We start from the raw sequence: 17,544 nt of genomic DNA on the forward strand, positions 1-17,544 counted from the left end.
TTTCAATTGGAGAAATCATTTTAAAGCAATATGCTGTCTCTGTTCTCGTTTGTCAAAAAGTAAAGTACTCTGTCTGTAATTGATGCCATTGCAGTTAAAGAAGTTAATAAGTCTACAAAATGAATAACCAAAAACAAGATTCAGAATGAAAAACTAGCAAAGAATAAATGTGCTAACATATAAGTGAGCCATGCTGTGGGAAATGGGGTTTATTGCTTGTGCTTAAAGTATGTATGTAAGTAAGTATAGGCTCATGTAAGCCTATGCAGTCTGAACAGGCTTATCAAGTACGACACTTTCCACTCTTAAGGCTTTTTAAATTGAAATAAAGTCTTTTCTTAGTAAAAATCAAGTTTTGCTGGAAAGTGTTGTCCAGGATAAGCCTGTGCGGACTGCACCGGCTAATCTGAGACTACACTTTGAGCGCATGCATCAAACCCCATTAGCATAGAGCAAGATGCAAGTATTTTATGCATGATTTTTTGCCATCCCCAAGGCTGGATTTCCCCCTGGTGTGGTGAACATTTTGCCCGGGTATGGTCCCACTGCCGGGGCGGCCATTGCAGAACACATGGACATCAACAAGGTGGCCTTTACCGGATCTACAGAGGTACAAGGGCATCTTGTGGCTACTGGTCACATGTATGAAATAATAGTGGCTCAAATTTGAATACTATACTTTGGGAAATCATTTTAGCCTCAATCAGGAAAAATGGAGCTTAATGCATAATACTTAAAATGTTGTCCTTCATTAGCCTTTGCAGTCTACACATCTTATCAAGGATATCACTTAGACTGTATTTTGATTTAGAAGAGACTTCCACTGATTTTTTTTATAAAGGGGAATAGTGTCCTTCCTGATTAGCCTGTGCAACTGCAGAGGTTAATCTAGGATAACACTTTAAGCACATTTGCATCTTGTGAGTATTGGTCACAGATGTAAAATTTTCTTGGTTCAATTCTTAGTAGCATACTCTGCAGTAAATAATTTCTTAAATTTGCTTTTGAAGTGAATATTTTGTGTTTTTATTTGGTTTGCAGTAACCTTTAGATAAGATCAACTTACTGCTAAACGTAAGCTTTAGTTTAAACATTAAAAAAAATGGCATAAATTGCCAGTATTTAATTTAGTTTTAATTTTTAACCAGGTTTTCCGAAGGAAAAAACTGGTTATTAGATTGGCGAATGCGGGCGGGCTGGCTGGCTGGCGGGCGGGCGGAACAAGCTTGTCTGGGCCATAACTTTGTCGTTCATTGTGAGATTTTAAAATCATTTGGCACATTTGTTAACCATCATTAGACGGTGTGTCGCGCGAAAAAATTACGTCAATATCTCCAAGGTCAAGGTCACACTTTGAGTTCAAAGGTATAAAATAGCCATAAATGAGCTTGTCTGGGCTATAACTATGTCATTCATTATGAGATTTTAAAATCATTTGGCACATTTGTTCACCATCATGGGACGGTGTGTCGCACGAAAGAATCGCGTCAATATCTCCAATGTCAAGGTCGCCACGACTAAAAATAGATTTATTTTAAAACAAACTTACAAAGGGGGTTAATTTTGTTTGTTTATTTCAAAAGTTCAGTTTGAGTTGTCTTGTCAGATTTTTTTTCACAATGAAAACATGGTTTTGTGACAATTTTGTCCCTTGTATAACTATGTCTTTACACATCATGTCAGACTTTAAAAATGGTGAACACTACTCACTTATATTAATCAATTTTCTCTGAGATAACATAAACTAAAGCTCCAAACTGTAATGGCTGCTATGTAGGTTACATTCCACTAACATCTGGTTTTCTGCCCCCCACCCTACTCCAGGTTGGTCATCTGATCATGCAGGCCGCGGGTCGCACCAACCTGAAGAGAGTGTCACTGGAGCTGGGAGGAAAGAGTCCCTTCATCATACTGGAGGATTGTGACTGTAAGATGTTCTTCTTATAAGTTTATTTCACCATATTTTGGAAAGGGACTGGTCATTGGATTTGGAAAAATTGCGTAGTTTTCGTAAAAATTTGGAAATGGGTTTTGTTTTTGTTTTTGTTTACAAATACTTTAAAGTTAAGGATAAAAGTGTTTTCAAAATAAGACTGTTTAGGTTCAACTTATAGAGTTGGAAAGGGGGATTAACAAAATATTGAGATTTATTTATTTAATAAAACATTTTGTATTAATTTGTGAGAATATGGCAGAATTGTTGCCCAAAATTTGGCAGAAGAAACAAAATGATTTCTTGAAGTGTGAAAAAACAGATAGCAGATTGCCTCAATCATAGTTTGATGTCAACAGTTTTGCTTTTTTATCTCCTTCAAAGGCAGAGGGATATAGAATTGGTGTTGTCTGTCACAAAACTATAGATTTCAATGATGGAATTGTCATGCTCAAGAACCATAACCCTATACTTACTTTAATAAGAGTTACTGCCCTTTGTTTTTTATTTGATGTAACTTTCCAGGGCTATATCTCAGATACCATCAGGGCTCAACATTAATGGTTGTCCTATTGCCCCTGGCAAGTAAAAGTTGGGTCCGGGCAAGTTATTTTATAATCTAGTTGTCCGCCTGGGCAAGTGCAAAAATGAACAAAGAGCATTTACAATGTAATTTAGACTTTAATTGCTGTAATCATTTTGTTAAATTTTCAAAAATAAAAAAAAGGTTTTGTGGTGTTTAATAATGATCTTTAATAAAAAAATAAGAGCTTTACCGTTAATGTGATATATCATGTTTGGGCAAGTGTCTTTATGTTCAGGGCAAGTAGATTTTTTAAGTACTTGCCTGGCAGGGCAAGTTGGTTTTTAGGTTAATGTTGAGCCCTGTACCATGCAAGACTTCAACATGAAACTTTATGGGTGTATTGATATTAATGAGGAGAAGTGCCATGCCTAAGAACCATAATCCTTCACTTTCTTAAAAAAGAGTTATTGCCTGTTGTTGTTTTGTATGATGGAACTTTTCAGGGCTTTACAACATATCAACATAAAACTATAGAAATCAATGAGAACAAATGCAATGCACAATAACCATAACCCTACACGTTCTGAACTAAGAGTTATTGCCCTTTGTTGTTTTTGTATGATGGCGCTTTTCAAGGCTAAATCTCAGATACGCTACAAGATTGTGACATGAAACCTCTTAGGTGTATATATATATCAATGAGGAGAATTGCAATGCATAAAAAATAACCCTGCACTTAATTATTTTTTATGATTATACTGTATATCAAGGGATTTGCACCCATCCATAAAGAAAAAAAATTTGGCGGGGGTATCAATTCAACAAATTTGCTTGTTAACTTTAAACTTAATTTTCAAAAAATAATATTTTAAGTTAGATTTCCAGATTCTCTAATTTAAATTGCATTTCATATTATTGTCTTTATTAAGTTACATGACCATTTTTAAGCTCACCTGAGCACAACGTGCTCATGGTGAGCTTTTGTGATCGCCTTTTGTCCGTCGTGTGTTGTGTGTTGTCCGTTGTGCGAAATCAACATTTGCCTTGTTCACTTTCTAGAGGCCACATTTATTGTCCAATCTTCATGAAATTTGGTCAGAAGATTGGTTTCAATGATATCTTGGATGAGCTCGAAAAAGGTAACGTTTGCTTGAAAAACATGGCTGCCAAGGGGCAGGGCATTTTTAGCTCATCTATTTTTTGAAAAAAATTATGAGCTATTGTCATCACCTTGGCGTCGGAGTCGGCGTTGGCGTCCGGTTAAGTTTTGCGTTTAGGTCCACTTTTCTCAGAAAGTATCAATGCTATTGCATTCAAACTTGGTACACTTACTTACTATCATGAGGGGACTGGGCAGGCAAAGTTAGATAACTCTGGCGTGCATTTTGACAGAATTATGTGCCCTTTTTATACTTAGAAATTTGAAAATTTTGGTTAAGTTTTGTGTTTAGGTCCATTTTATTCCTTAAGTATCAAAGCTATTGCTTTCATACTTGCAACACTTACTAACTATCATAAGGGGACTGTGCAGGCAAAGTAATGTAACTCTGACTGGCATTTTGACAGAATTATGTGCCCTTTTTATACTTAGAAAATTGAAAATTTGGTTAAGTTTTGTGTTTATGTCCACTTTATTCCTACAGTATCAAAGCTATTGCTTTCATACTTGCAACACTTATTAACTATCATAAGAGGACTGTGCAGGCAAAGTTATGTAACTCTGACTGGCATTTGGACGGAATTATGGGCCCTTTATACTTAGAAAATTGAAAATTTGGTTAATTTTTGTGTTTTGGTCCACTTTACCCCTAAACTATCATAGATATTGCTTTCATACTTGGAACACTCGCAAACTATCATAAGGGTACAGTAAAAGGACAAGTTGCATAACTCTGGTTGTCATTTTTACGGAATTATGGCCCTTTTTTGACTAAGTAACTCTGAATATATGGTTAAATTTTGTGTTTCGATCCACTTTACTTCTAAAGTATCAAGGCTATTGCTTTCAAACTTCAAATACTTTCATGCTATCATGAGGTTACTGTACCTGGCAAGTTGAATTTTACCTTGACCTTTGAATGACCTTGACTCTCAAGGTCAAATTATTTAATTTTGCTAAAAATGCCATAACTTTTTGACAAAACTACTCTTACCTGACATACCACAATAGACTCCACCCAAACCATCCCCCGTGCCCTCCCCCTTCCCCCCTCCCAAATCCCCCCCCCCCCGGAATCCCCCCCTAATTTTTTTTATGAGATCATCTCACAAATGACCACCACACCCTCACACTATACTATACCCACCCCCCCCCCCCCCCGAATCCCCTCCCCCCCCCCTAATATTTTTTTTAAAGATCATCTCACAAATGACCACCACACCCTCACACTATACTATACCCCCCCCCGAATCCCCCCCCCCCCCGAATCCCCCCCCCTATTTTTTTTTTTTTAAGATCATCTCACAAATGACCACCACACCCTCACACTATACTATACCCCCCCCCCCCACCCCACCCCCTCATTTTTTTTTGGTTTGAAACGGTTAAAAAACAAAAATATTTATTTTTATTATTTTATGTTTTAAATACCGTCCAACCATCGCACCCAAGAATACCCTCTCCCCCCCCCCCCCCCCCGAATTCCCCCCCCCCTAAATTTTTTTTTTTTTTAAGATCATCTCACAAATGACCACCACACACTCACACTATACTTGAGAGTCCCTTCACCTTTAAAAAGAAAATAGATGAGCGGTCTGCACCCGTAAGGCGGTGCTCTTGTTTCTTATATGGTTAAATATGGCTATAGGAAAATCTTGTTAACTCTCTAGAGGCCACATTTATTGTCCGATCCTCATAAAACTTGGTCAGAAGACTCATCCCAATGATATCTTGGACAAGTTTGAAAATGATGCCGGTTGGTTGAAAAACATGGCCCCCAGGGGGCGGGGCATTTTTCCTTATATGGCTATAGTAAAACCTTGTTAACACTCAAGAGGCCACATTTATAGTCCAATCTTCATGGAATTTGGTCAGAAGATTCATCCCAATAATATCTTGGACGAGTTCTAAAATGATGCCATTTGGTTGAAAAACATGGCTGCCAGGGGGAGGGGCATTTTTCCTTATATGGCTATAGTAAAACCTTGTTAACACTCTAGAGGCCACATATATTGTCCAATCTCCATGAAATTTGGTCAGAAGATTGGTTTCAATGATATCTTGGATGAGTTCGAAAATGGTAATGTTTTCTTGAAAAACATGGCCGCCAAGGGGCGGGGCATATTCCTTATATGGCTTTATATGGCTATAGAAAAATCTTGTTAACTCTCTATAGGCCACATTTATTGTCCGATCTTCATGAAACTTGGTCAGAAGATTCATCCTAATAATATCTTGGACGAGATCGAAAATGATGCTGGTTGGTTGAAAAACATGGCCGCCAGGGGGCGGGGCATTTTTCCTTAAATGTCTATAGTAAAACCTTGTTAACACTCTAGAGGCCACATTTATTGTCCAATCTTCAGAAGATTGCTCTCAATGATATCTTGGATGAGTTCGAAAATTGTAACGTTTGCTTGAAAAACATGGCTGCCAAGGGGCGGGGAATTTTTCCTGATATGGCTATATATGGCTATAATAAAATCTTGTTAACTCTCAAGAGGCCACATTTATTGTCCGATCTTCATGAAACTTGGTCAGAAGATTCATCCCAATAATATCTTGGACGAGTTTGAAAATGATGTTGGTTGGTTGAAAAACATGGCTGCCAGGGGACGGGGCATTTTCCCTTATATGGCTATAGTAAAACCTTGTTAACTCTCTAGAGGCCACATTATATTCCGATCTTCATGAAATTTGCTCAGAAGATTTGCCTCAATGATATCTTAGATGATTTAAAAAATGGTAACCTTTGCTTAAAAAACATGTCTGCCATGGGGCGGGGCATTTTTCCTTATATGGCTATATATGGCTATAGTAAAATCTTGTTAACAATCTAGAGGCCACATTTATTGTCCAATCTTCATGAAACTTGGTCAGAAGATTTATCCCAATAATATCTTGGATGAGTTCCAAAATGATGCCAGTTGGTTGAAAAACATGGCCGCAAGGGGGCGGGGCATTTTTCCTTATATGGCTATAGTGAAACCTTGTTAACACTCTAGAGGCCACATTTATTTTCCGATCTTAATGAAACTTGGTAAGAAGATTTGTCCCAATAATATCTTGTTATCTCAGGTGAGCGACTTTGGGCCTTTCATGCCCTCTTGTTATTAAGGTGCAATACCACTGACTTGTTTTCATTTACTTTTTGCATTCTTTTGTTTTAGTTTTATGCCCACATTCGTAAGCTTTAGTATAATTGAACATTCACTTGTTTTTGTTAAAATTTCTTTTGTAATGTTTTTGTTGCATGTCCTTATTGATTTGTTTTATTTGGATGTCCACATTAATTTTTGTTAGCATACTTTCCACATGTATTTGTTTTAGTTAAATTTTCACATTATACAAATAGTCTTAATGATCAATACCAGTCTTAATTAATTTTATACCATTATTGTAATTTCTGCAGTCTTAACATTTTTGACTTTGCAGTATTTTAAATTTTGTATCTTAACATTTTTTATTCCTCTGAAGGGTAGCATATAGTTTTTGAACTGTCCGTCAGTCAGTCTGTTCGTTTGTCCAAAACCTTTAACATTGGTCATCACTTTTGTAATATTGAAGATAGCAACTTGATATTTTGCATGCATGTGTATCTCATGGAGCTGCACATTTTGAGTGGTGAAAGGTCAAGGTCGTCCTTCAAGGTCAAAGGTCAAATATATGGCGTCTGTCCATCCGTCTAAAAACTTTAACATTGGTCATAACTTTTGCAATATTGAAGATAGCAACTTGATATTTGGCAATATTGAAGATAGCAACTTGATATTTGGAATGCATGTGTATCTCATGGAGCTGCACATTTTGAGTTGTGAAAGGTCAAGGTCATCCTTCAAGGTTAAAGGTCAAATATATGGCTTCAAAGCGGCGCTGAAGGGGTCATTGTGTTTCTGACACACACATCTACTTGCTTCCTTCTGTTTCATTTCCATAGTCTTTTTGAGGCTGAAGAAAGAATTAGGTTACACTTCAACTCATTTAATGTTGATTCTCAATAGCAATATTTCTTTGATGCAAATATTTTTAACTGCAATAATTTATTTCCTTTTACATGTGGGACTGTATCAAAAATAATCCATATATAGTCTGCTGCATTTGAACCTATTGAGAAAGGTCTTTTATTTAATTTGATTTTCTAAGGAACTACAAGCATGTCAAAATCTATACTGTATCTACCGGTAAGCGTTAAAGTGTTATCCTGCTCTGTGTTGGGATTTATCATTTATCCATTCAGCTGTAAAAGGTTAACCTGCTCTGTGTTATGATTGATCAGTTATCCATCATTTTCATGCAGTGGACCAGGCAGCCATGTTTGCCCATGCGGCCGTCATGAACAACCACGGTCAGAACTGCTGCGCCGGGTCTCGAACCTATGTCCAGGAGTCCATATACGAGGAGTTTGTTGCGCGCTGCAAGGCCATGGCTGAGATGAGAATTGTGGGTGACCCCTATGATGGAATGACCCAGCAGGGACCGCAGGTTTGGATATACTGAGCCTGGTTCTGGGAAAACTGTGCCTAATTAATGTGCCTTAAGTGTCGTCCCAGATTACCGTGTTAAGCCCGCACAGGCTAATCAAATATGAAACTTTAACTTGATTTTTTTTTTTAAGAGACTTTCTTTATAGGAAAATTTCCTTACACGCAGAAAATGTCATCCGTGATTATCCTGTGTGGACTGCACAGGCTAATTTGGGACGATACATTACGCACATGCATTAAGCCTAGTTTTCCCAGAAGGGCACTAAACTGCTTTTGTACTATGAAGAAATGAGGTCGTATTGTATTTCATCTGTTTGTTAGTTTCACATGTGATGTGGCCCAAATCAAGATATCCCTTTGCAAAGATCAACCATATGACATTGAGCTGTTGTATGGTTGGTTTTTTCCAAGGGGTATCTTTATTTGGGCCACATCACTTGTGTGATGAGGGGTCATGTATCCTTTCTTAGGCAAGTTTCCCAAACTCGGATTCAATCGGGTAAGTTTAGTTGCTGGCATAATTTGTGCTTTCAAAACAACATTTTTATTAAACCAGCTAACCCAGGAAGAGAATGAGTTGGTTAATTGACCACCGTGATATAACTAAAATATTGTACGAAAACATCCATGAAAGTGAAAAGTATGTACTACACAGGCTAATCTGGGTTGACACTTAACACGCATGCATTACATCCAGTTTTCCCAGAATTAGGCTCATATTACCTTAGCCAAGTGCTTTCCTAAAAATGTTGAGTTGTGGCTTTTGAAATATTGGACATTACGGTTTTCATCAAAGTCCAAGTTGGCTGTTAAATAACCTGCATAATACAGTCAATCTTGTATTAAGAGACCACTTAAGGAAATAACCAAAAGGGGTCTCTTAATAAAATGGTCTTTTAAAAAAAAGGCCAAGATAGTTAATGTCCTCATTCCCAGACATGTTCCTTTCGTGTTTTATTAGTCCCCTACCGGTGAAACGGTGAAATGGTTTGCACTCTGTGTGTTTGTCAGTCTGTAACACTTTTCTGGATTCTGCGAATTTTTAAGTTCTTCATATCTTTTCATGAAACTTGAATGGAGATTAAGCACGTCATTTCATTTTGTTCCTGTGTCAAGAATTCTGGTTGCTATGGCAACAAATAGACTAGAAATATTGCTGAAAAAGGTGGATCCTGCGATAACTTTAAAAGTTCTTTTTTTTTTTTCATGAAACTTGAAACCTGGATAGATGGCAATATGGAGATTATGCAGTAATTTCATTTTGTTCCTAAGTCAAGAATTCTGGTGGCTATGGTAACAAATAAACTACAAATATTGCTGAAAATGGTGGATCCTGCATAGGTAGGGGACTTTAATTGTCTTGTTTCACCTGACACATTACTTTCCACCTCTTCAAGCACCTCGGCTTTAAGTTTCAGAATGTTCTGAATATGAGTTTTTCAGACTCCAAACTCATCTCGATTTAACATGCACTTTTACTCTAAGACAATTACAATACCAGAATTTTCTCATTTAACGTTAACACTTTCCATTTTAATTTCTGCATATGAAGCTAGAAATAAATAAAACACGTCAATTAAAGGGACCGTCAACCACGAATGACGAAAAAAGAACAGTTCTAAAATACTGTATTTTTTAAAATTATAAGTTTATATTGATTAAAATATCACATATGTTACATTTTGTGTTTATTTTGTCCTGTGTATAAGCATATGAGTTAAAAAATTATAAGAACTACAAAAATTGTTCAATTTCAGTGTTATTATTTGAATTTTGGTTGGGCCGCTTATATAACGTTTGTCTTATATAGCTCACAACAATGTTCTGTTTATTTGTTGATTCCGCAATTCAAGCAGTTACATAAATACTAAATTAAAAGATTATCAATAACTGTTTAATTGTTGTCTTTTATTGCAACTACAAATACAAATTTCTAATGAAACAAATATGACGTTAACAGGTCAACGAATGCTTATATTGATAACATTGTTACTTACATGTATTAACACTTTATTTTTGTGAGCAATCAGTTTTGGATATAAGGTATAAAAATAAGCTTTCCAAAGTCTCAACATATTTTTGTTGCAAGTTTGATATAAAATGTGTCAATAACGTCTACACTAATAGCCCAAACTCCCCCCACAGTTTGCAAGTTAAATTTTCGCGAGTAAAACAAAACAATATATAGTGCCAATTATCAAAACATGCAACCTGTTTGTCACCACAAAGATACTGATCTATTGCTTGATTCCTGTGTTCATTGACATGTTATATATTACAGTAGTTAGCGTTGCATGTTGTTCAAACCAAACACCAGCAGTATGTAAGCGCAAAAAGTACAATCTTACTATTAATTTTTATGAAAAAAGCATGATAAACAAATCAGGTTAACCTTTCCCGAACTATGTTACCAGTCAACTGATCGTTTCAGTAGAATTCTGGTTAACCTCTAGCATCCTTAATATCTACTGATATCTCAGCCGCGTTTGAACAAAAAATGTGTCTAGAAATTAAATATTTATGTTTCTTGTATTATTCTGAACTCTGCCTTGTCATAATAGTTTAGTTCCCTCTGGTCTCAGGTGAGCACCTAAGAGCCTATGGCCAGTTTCTTTTTGGAAAACAATTTATATATTTGATCATGCTCATAAAAAAGTTAATACAATACATAACTCATTGACCCATTTATTGAATATTCATAACAGTACATTACTTAGGCAATCATGCAAAACGGAACAAAACAAAGTAAATATACAATAGCATTTATAACAAGTATCACACAAACTCATTCTCTCAAAGAAATTAATAGTAGATAAATGTAGATATTATTGCAATCCTATCAAATAAAGTTTCTGTTTAACTTATAAGTATATGAGCATATTTTAACTCACTTTGATATGATCATGGAAAGGCTGCTTTTTCATGGGAAATATTTTCATATTTTCAGTCCTTGAATATGTCCCGTTTTAAATGTATTCCATGTATATTTAAATCATTAGATATTAACTGTTCAAAGAGTCAGCGTGTGCTAAACACCAAAATGTCATTATTACTACCCCACATTCCCACAACTAGAATTCCTGTATGTTCACTGTAGTAGATACATATTGGTAATATCACAACATCCTTTTCTGTAACCACCTCTGCCAGTATCTGTCTCCCATCTTTGTCCACCTGGAAGATTGTGTTGTCCCCACATACCAGAACTTTTCCTGAGTCTGTCACATGGATGCTTTGTGGAACTTCTCCGCAATCCATCCACGTCAGTGCATGGTCAGAGAGTGTGGAGATAACTGTGCCATCCCTGGCCAGTGTGACCAGCCCACTGCAGGCCTGGTTAGTCACATATATCCTCTCTCCATCTGGACTCACTGCGCAGGAGCCAACTGTGGTATTGAAAGCAGTGAAGGTGTTGTATATGGAAACATGATATCGCGTTAGTGGCAGTTTAGGGGTAAATATTAACACCTATAAAATGTTTTTACCTTTCATTATCTTCTCTTTCACTTAAATGCTGTTACAGTAATCTGTACAGATAGACACTTATAATAAAGCAGAATACGCATGTGAATCTGAGTATACACAATTCCATACATGTCTAATACAAATCAGATTTTTTTTATACAAATGTATCTTAAACATGTTCTCAATAGTTGAAGGACACATGATTTTCATTAATCGATGCTAAGTACATATATATGATATGCGTTGATTGTACGTATTATATTTGCCTAGAATCTTGAATTCTTTTATCCATTGTCTGACATCTTATAATTATGACATTTGTACATAGCCACATAAAATAGAATATGAATAAATTTACAAACCAATAGTTCACGCTGATGACATTTTAGGACATTTCTAGGCATTTGTTTAATGTTTTGAACAAATCAAACTATTTTAATAAGGGTTTATTGATTTATGAAGATAATCATAACAATAAGATATCACATTTCTAAAATGTAATGAATTTGAAACTAATCGGAATATATACAATACATAACAGACTTGTTATATTTAGTAAAATTGATTTTGGAAAAAGTTATCATTGCTTGTAATGAACAAGTTTATTTTATACCTTACACCCACTTAAGATTGTGAAACAGAAACAGGAAGCAATAAAACAGGATGTTAAAAACGTATTTTTTGCTGAAAAAAGTACATAATTTGCAAATATTTAGTACAATTTTAAACAAACTAGTTATGTCATTTGTATTTTTTTCGTGAGGTATTAATACATTTTATAAAGCATTTGTCCATATGTTTATTTTGCTTAAAAGTTTAGGGATATATCATAACAAAAATAGATGAAACAGGTAGAAAACATTTGCATAGGTAGGTCTATATGTATGTAAAAAAAGATGTGTATAAGCGGTCAACGCCCGCCGCAGAATGGCGTTGTTTTGCCTGTATTATTACATGTATTCATTTACAAAATTTGGGAACATACTTTTTTCATACTAAAATTGCAGTGTTAGTTAGTCTGTCCGTCCGTCCGGATTAGTTTTTGCTCAATAAGTCAAGCAATTGTCATCAGATCTTCACCAAACTTCATGCAAATATGTAAGGCAATAGCATCTAGGTCAAGTTCGATAATTGGCCAATTTGACTCAGACACTCTTGATTAATGGCCCGTGAATCATTGTAATTTTTTTTCCTCGTTTCTGCTCAATAACTCAAGCAATTGTGATCAGATTTTCACCAAACTTCATGAAAATGTGTAAGGCAATAACATCTAGATCAAGTGTGATAATCAGCCAAATTGACCCATACACTCCTGAGTTACCGCCCTTGAATCATCGTAAAAATGTTTTTTTTCTCGTTTCCGCTCAATAACTCGAGCAAATGTCATCGGATCTTCACTTAACTTCATGAAAATGTGAAAGACAATAACATCTAGGTCAAGTTCGATTATTGGCCAAATTGACCCAGACACTCCTGAATTACGTTCCTTGAATCATCGAACAATTCGTTTTTTCGCGTTTCCGCTCAATAACTCCAGCAAGTAATTGTCATCGGATCTTCACCAAACTTCATTAAAATGTGTAATACAGTAAAACCTAGGTTAAGTTTGATAATCAGTCAAAGTTACCCCGGCACTCCTGAGTTACGACCCTTAAATCATCATAAAATAGCGTTTCCGCTCGAAAAATGCTCATAGCTTCTATGTCGCTTCAGATGTAACCTTCATACTTGGTATGCATGTGTATATGAACAAGGCCTTTCCATACGCTTACAAATTTTGACCCCCTTGACCTTGAACTTATGGTCCGCGTTTAGGTTTCGAAATATGCGTTTAAGTTTTTCGGAGGCATATGTCTTCAAATGGAGACAGCTCTTGTTATTTGAATAATCATGTATTTGTAAATGCAAAAAACTACATATTGTGACTTTGTTCGATATGTTCATGTTCTTATTAACACATATTATTTTTAAGATAATATGAAATTGATTGCTTCTTAATTTCAATTATAGTAGAATAATTGTTCTTATTAGTGTGGACATGAAGTATAACTGTATTGTTAAGAAAGATTGGTCTGGTCAATGTGGACATGTAGAATAACTATATTGTTAAGAATTACCTCTATGTTCACTCCAAATCCTGTATGATTTGTCTTCATACAGCTTGCTCACAAGTCTTCCATCCACAGAGTACTGGTACAGGGCTGTGTCTGTTGTAATAAACAGCTTGCCATGGTGATGGGCAATACCATGGCATAAATGTTGGAATTTCATAGTCCTGTCCTTTACCAGCTTAAGATTGGTCACTCTGATGAAAATGATCTCTCCGATACCCAAAGCAACAGCCACCAGACTGGAGTCGATGCTGCAAATGGACACTGGGTGACTAGGCAAGTCACAGTGGGCCACCACCTTGTATGTCTGATCAAGCTGCTTTACTTTTAAGTTTTTCCAGTCTATCAGGAGGAATTCTCCATTAGCTATCTCACAGATACCTGATATAGAGCAGCTGTATGCATCCTTCTCTATCCTCACATCATACTTCTTACTTGTCTTCACTCTGATGACTTGGTTTGGATCAGACCGGTCAAGTGCACTTGATTGATATCCTTGGACCAACTGTGTTGAAGAACTTGATGTTACTGTATTAGGTATCCAGCCTGGCTTGTTCAAAGCACTTGTATTGTTAGACTGTGAAGATGAATTGGAAATTGGATTGGACACATAGTCTGACTTGTTAACAGCAGTTGATTGGTTTGTAATGTCACCTTGTTTAGGTGGTACTGATGCTTGATTGGAAATTGTATCTAGCTTGTTAAGAGCACTTGTTTGGTTTGTAATTTCAGCTTGTCTGGGTGTTCCTGATACTGGACTGGTATCCAGGTCTTGGTTGTTGGTTTCAATGGCTTTAATTTCAGGATCACTTTTGCTGTATAATGAGCAACATGCTTCAGGTTTTGTCTCTTTTGTTACTCTGCTATCTTTGATGAGTATTTGTCCCAATCCTGAAAGAGTGGCCATGGTTTGATGGATTATTGGATCAGGTGTAAAGCTGAGTGTTATATCATTCTCGTCTGTCATTTCTTGTAATACTGATTTGGTCTTGACAGACATGTCAAAGCATTTTCTGTACATAATCATTTGGATTGCTTCACTTTTGCCTCTAATATTTAGCCAATCTTCTTTACAAGATGTCATCTTTTTGATAGACGCATTGCAGTTTGCATTATCAGTTTGAATAGATGTCCTCAATTTAGCCAGTAGTGTGTCTAACTCTTTGATAGTATTCTTCTCCGATTGATCCAAAGAATCATTGATTGCCTTGCGTAAAGCAATGATTTCTTCCAGAATGGTATTGTATGCTTGTTCCAGGGACTTCAGATTTTCCTCAAAGTCATCTTTCTTCAGAATCAACTGTCCATGTAAAGTATCCAGAGTCGCTGACAACTGCTTGAACTCCCCTTTTTGGTGCAGGTCTTCCACTTTATCAGCTATGAGAACAAAATGGCTGCATTTTCTGCAAAAGAAGTCCCCTTTAAATGCATTTAAGACATCAGCAACTTAAATCTTTATTTAAAAAAAATCAAATAGGGTGTAGTTTTTAGCTCGACTATTAGATGTGAAATATATATAATGGAGCTATCCTCCTCATGTCGGCGTTCCCATTAGCGTTAGCGTTCCCGTTAGCGTTAGCATGCAAATGTTAAAGTTTGCGTACTACCCCAAATATTTCCTATGTCCTTTGACATATTGCTTTCATATTTTGCATACTTCTTTGCCAACATGATCCCAATCTATTAACAAGAGAAGACAACTGTATCAAGCATTTTGACAGAATTATGGCCCCTTTTATACTTAGATAATTGAAAATTTTGCTAAAATTGCCATATCTTCTTTATTTATGATCACATTTGATTCATACTTTGACAAAACAACACTTACCTGACATACCACAATGCACTCTACCCAAACCATCCCCCATGCCCCACCCACATTATACCCCCCCCCCTCTCCATGATGGCTTACGTTATACTGTCAAGCACTCAAATAGTCGAGCGCGCTGTCCTTTGACAGCTCTTGTTAAATTTAACAATTTTCAAACTTTGTACTGTCAATACCAGCACTTTTAAACTGGGTATAAATTACTTAGTATACTAACTTACTTATGATTGTAGACATGACAGACTGCGCACATCAGCTCACTGTGGTCCTCACAGAATGTTTCCAATTTCCTGTCCTTGTGCACCTGACATTGCTCTCGAACATCAAATGTTGCATCGGACACTGGCCACTTACTGAAGTTTTTCTTGTCCAAAGTTACATGCTTCTGGTAAAGAAAGTTATGGTACTCCAAACATTTGCCACAGTAAACCTTGGAACAGTCCTCACAGTAAAATTCAGCCTCTGTGTTTCTATCATTTCCCTTACAACGGTAACAAGAAAAGTCAAAGAACAAATCTGATCCCCTATGAATTGAAGTCTCAAAATTGGAATCCATTTTAGTTGTTTTATTTATTTCACTCTTGTGGATGTTGATAAATTGACATTCTGATTTTTGAACCAGTATCACCTGATCTCCTCTCATATGATTGTTTCAATTGATATCAGGGTATATTTCTCATTATCTTATCACCAAATTAAACTGATGGACAAGTATACAAAAACTGTTTAAACAGACATAACTTTTCATACCAATTTTTTTAAGTGTATTAAAACGGTATGTTTATAAATAAAAATGAATACTTATATTGCTTTGTATCAGTAAAAAACTCAGATTCAAATGCATAACAAATTCATAAAAGTAATGACATTCCCACATAAAGCTACTCATATCAAATTGTTTTAAGCATTCAAATGGTTATGTTTACTTTGACAGGTAAATCGAAAAATAAATACCTGGGCCCGTATTCACCAACCGATTCTTAGACTTAAGAATAAAGAATAGACTTAGAACCAAGAAAAATGTGTTCAGTGTTTGAATATATACAGGCCTCCACTGTTGATTATTTCATTTACAAAATGTTCTATATAAAGAATAATATAGATAGAGATGTTTACTGCAGAGTTTGACTCAAAATTAAAGAAATTCTTGAATATTCTAATTTAAAGAATTTTCTTTATTCTTAGACTTAAGTCTAATAATTGTTTGGTGAATACGGGCCCGGATGTAATTCAGGATTTGTAAATGAAGTAAATTTGTGAATAGCCAATGAAATGATCGGTAATAAACATTTTCTGATTAAGCAATATATATATATTTTTATTTTGAAGGAAGTAAGATAAAACATTGTGTAATATGTTATCATGTCACCCACATTTATGACCGTTGTACACCAGTGCTGGAGTCCATTTGGTATCTTCTGCTTGAGGTTGATGACACTATGAAAAATCAGGACATGAATGTTGTACATACATAGGTGTGTTTACAGTCAAGTTTTCATACACCAGACTATCAAGGATCGCAGTTGTGCAGCTGTCTCCGAATCCTTGCTGTTGGTTACAAGAAACAACTTTGTTTTCAGATTGATTTGTTCATGCACTTCCATAACAGATGAGCGCATAGACAGTTACACAAAACAACCTGGTTACAGTTTGATTTTTTACTTCCATAACAGATGAGCACATAGATTGTTACACAAAACAACCTGGTTACAGTTTGATTGTTCACTTCCGTAACAGATGAGCACATAACTAGTCAACAAATTGAATGATTGGCTTGATATTTCACATGTGCATTGGCCTTGGACAGTTGATGACCCCTTTTGAAATTGGGGTCACTAGTTCAAAGCCTTGTTTGGGGGCATATGTGTCCGACCCCAGAACTCTTGTTTCCTACGCATCGGGTATCAGATATACAAAGAGATCCATTGAAAACATTGTCAAGCTGAAGAAGTGAAAAGACAGCAAACCTCTGACAGATGGCATCGAGTTGGCAACAACACCGTGGTACCTTGACTCAGGGGATAGCTTCCACCCTCTG

At 36.0% G+C, this 17,544-nt stretch overlaps 2 protein-coding genes across 2 annotated transcripts in view; one reads left to right on the forward strand and one right to left on the reverse strand.

Moving 5' to 3' along the window:
• The window catches only part of LOC127879900 (retinal dehydrogenase 2-like), a 35,263-nt gene that overhangs the window by 6,684 nt on the left and 11,035 nt on the right, over positions 1–17,544 (forward strand). The window contains exons 7-9 of the mRNA XM_052427000.1: positions 497–610; positions 1,825–1,927; positions 7,916–8,100. Coding sequence (XP_052282960.1) covers positions 497–610; positions 1,825–1,927; positions 7,916–8,100 — 402 coding nt within the window. The remainder of the gene's footprint in view (positions 1–496; positions 611–1,824; positions 1,928–7,915; positions 8,101–17,544) is intronic.
• Positions 10,020–17,544, reverse strand: part of LOC127879899 (uncharacterized) — a 29,214-nt gene continuing 21,689 nt past the window's right edge. Inside the window, exons 2-4 of the mRNA XM_052426999.1 lie at positions 15,728–15,810; positions 13,685–15,081; positions 10,020–11,488 (exon numbers count right to left, since the gene is read on the reverse strand). Coding sequence (XP_052282959.1) covers positions 11,121–11,488; positions 13,685–15,081; positions 15,728–15,810 — 1,848 coding nt within the window. The 3' untranslated portion in view covers positions 10,020–11,120. The remainder of the gene's footprint in view (positions 11,489–13,684; positions 15,082–15,727; positions 15,811–17,544) is intronic.

This window comes from Dreissena polymorpha, chromosome 4 (genome assembly GCF_020536995.1).
Source record: "Dreissena polymorpha isolate Duluth1 chromosome 4, UMN_Dpol_1.0, whole genome shotgun sequence".
NCBI lineage: Eukaryota > Metazoa > Mollusca > Bivalvia > Myida > Dreissenidae > Dreissena > Dreissena polymorpha.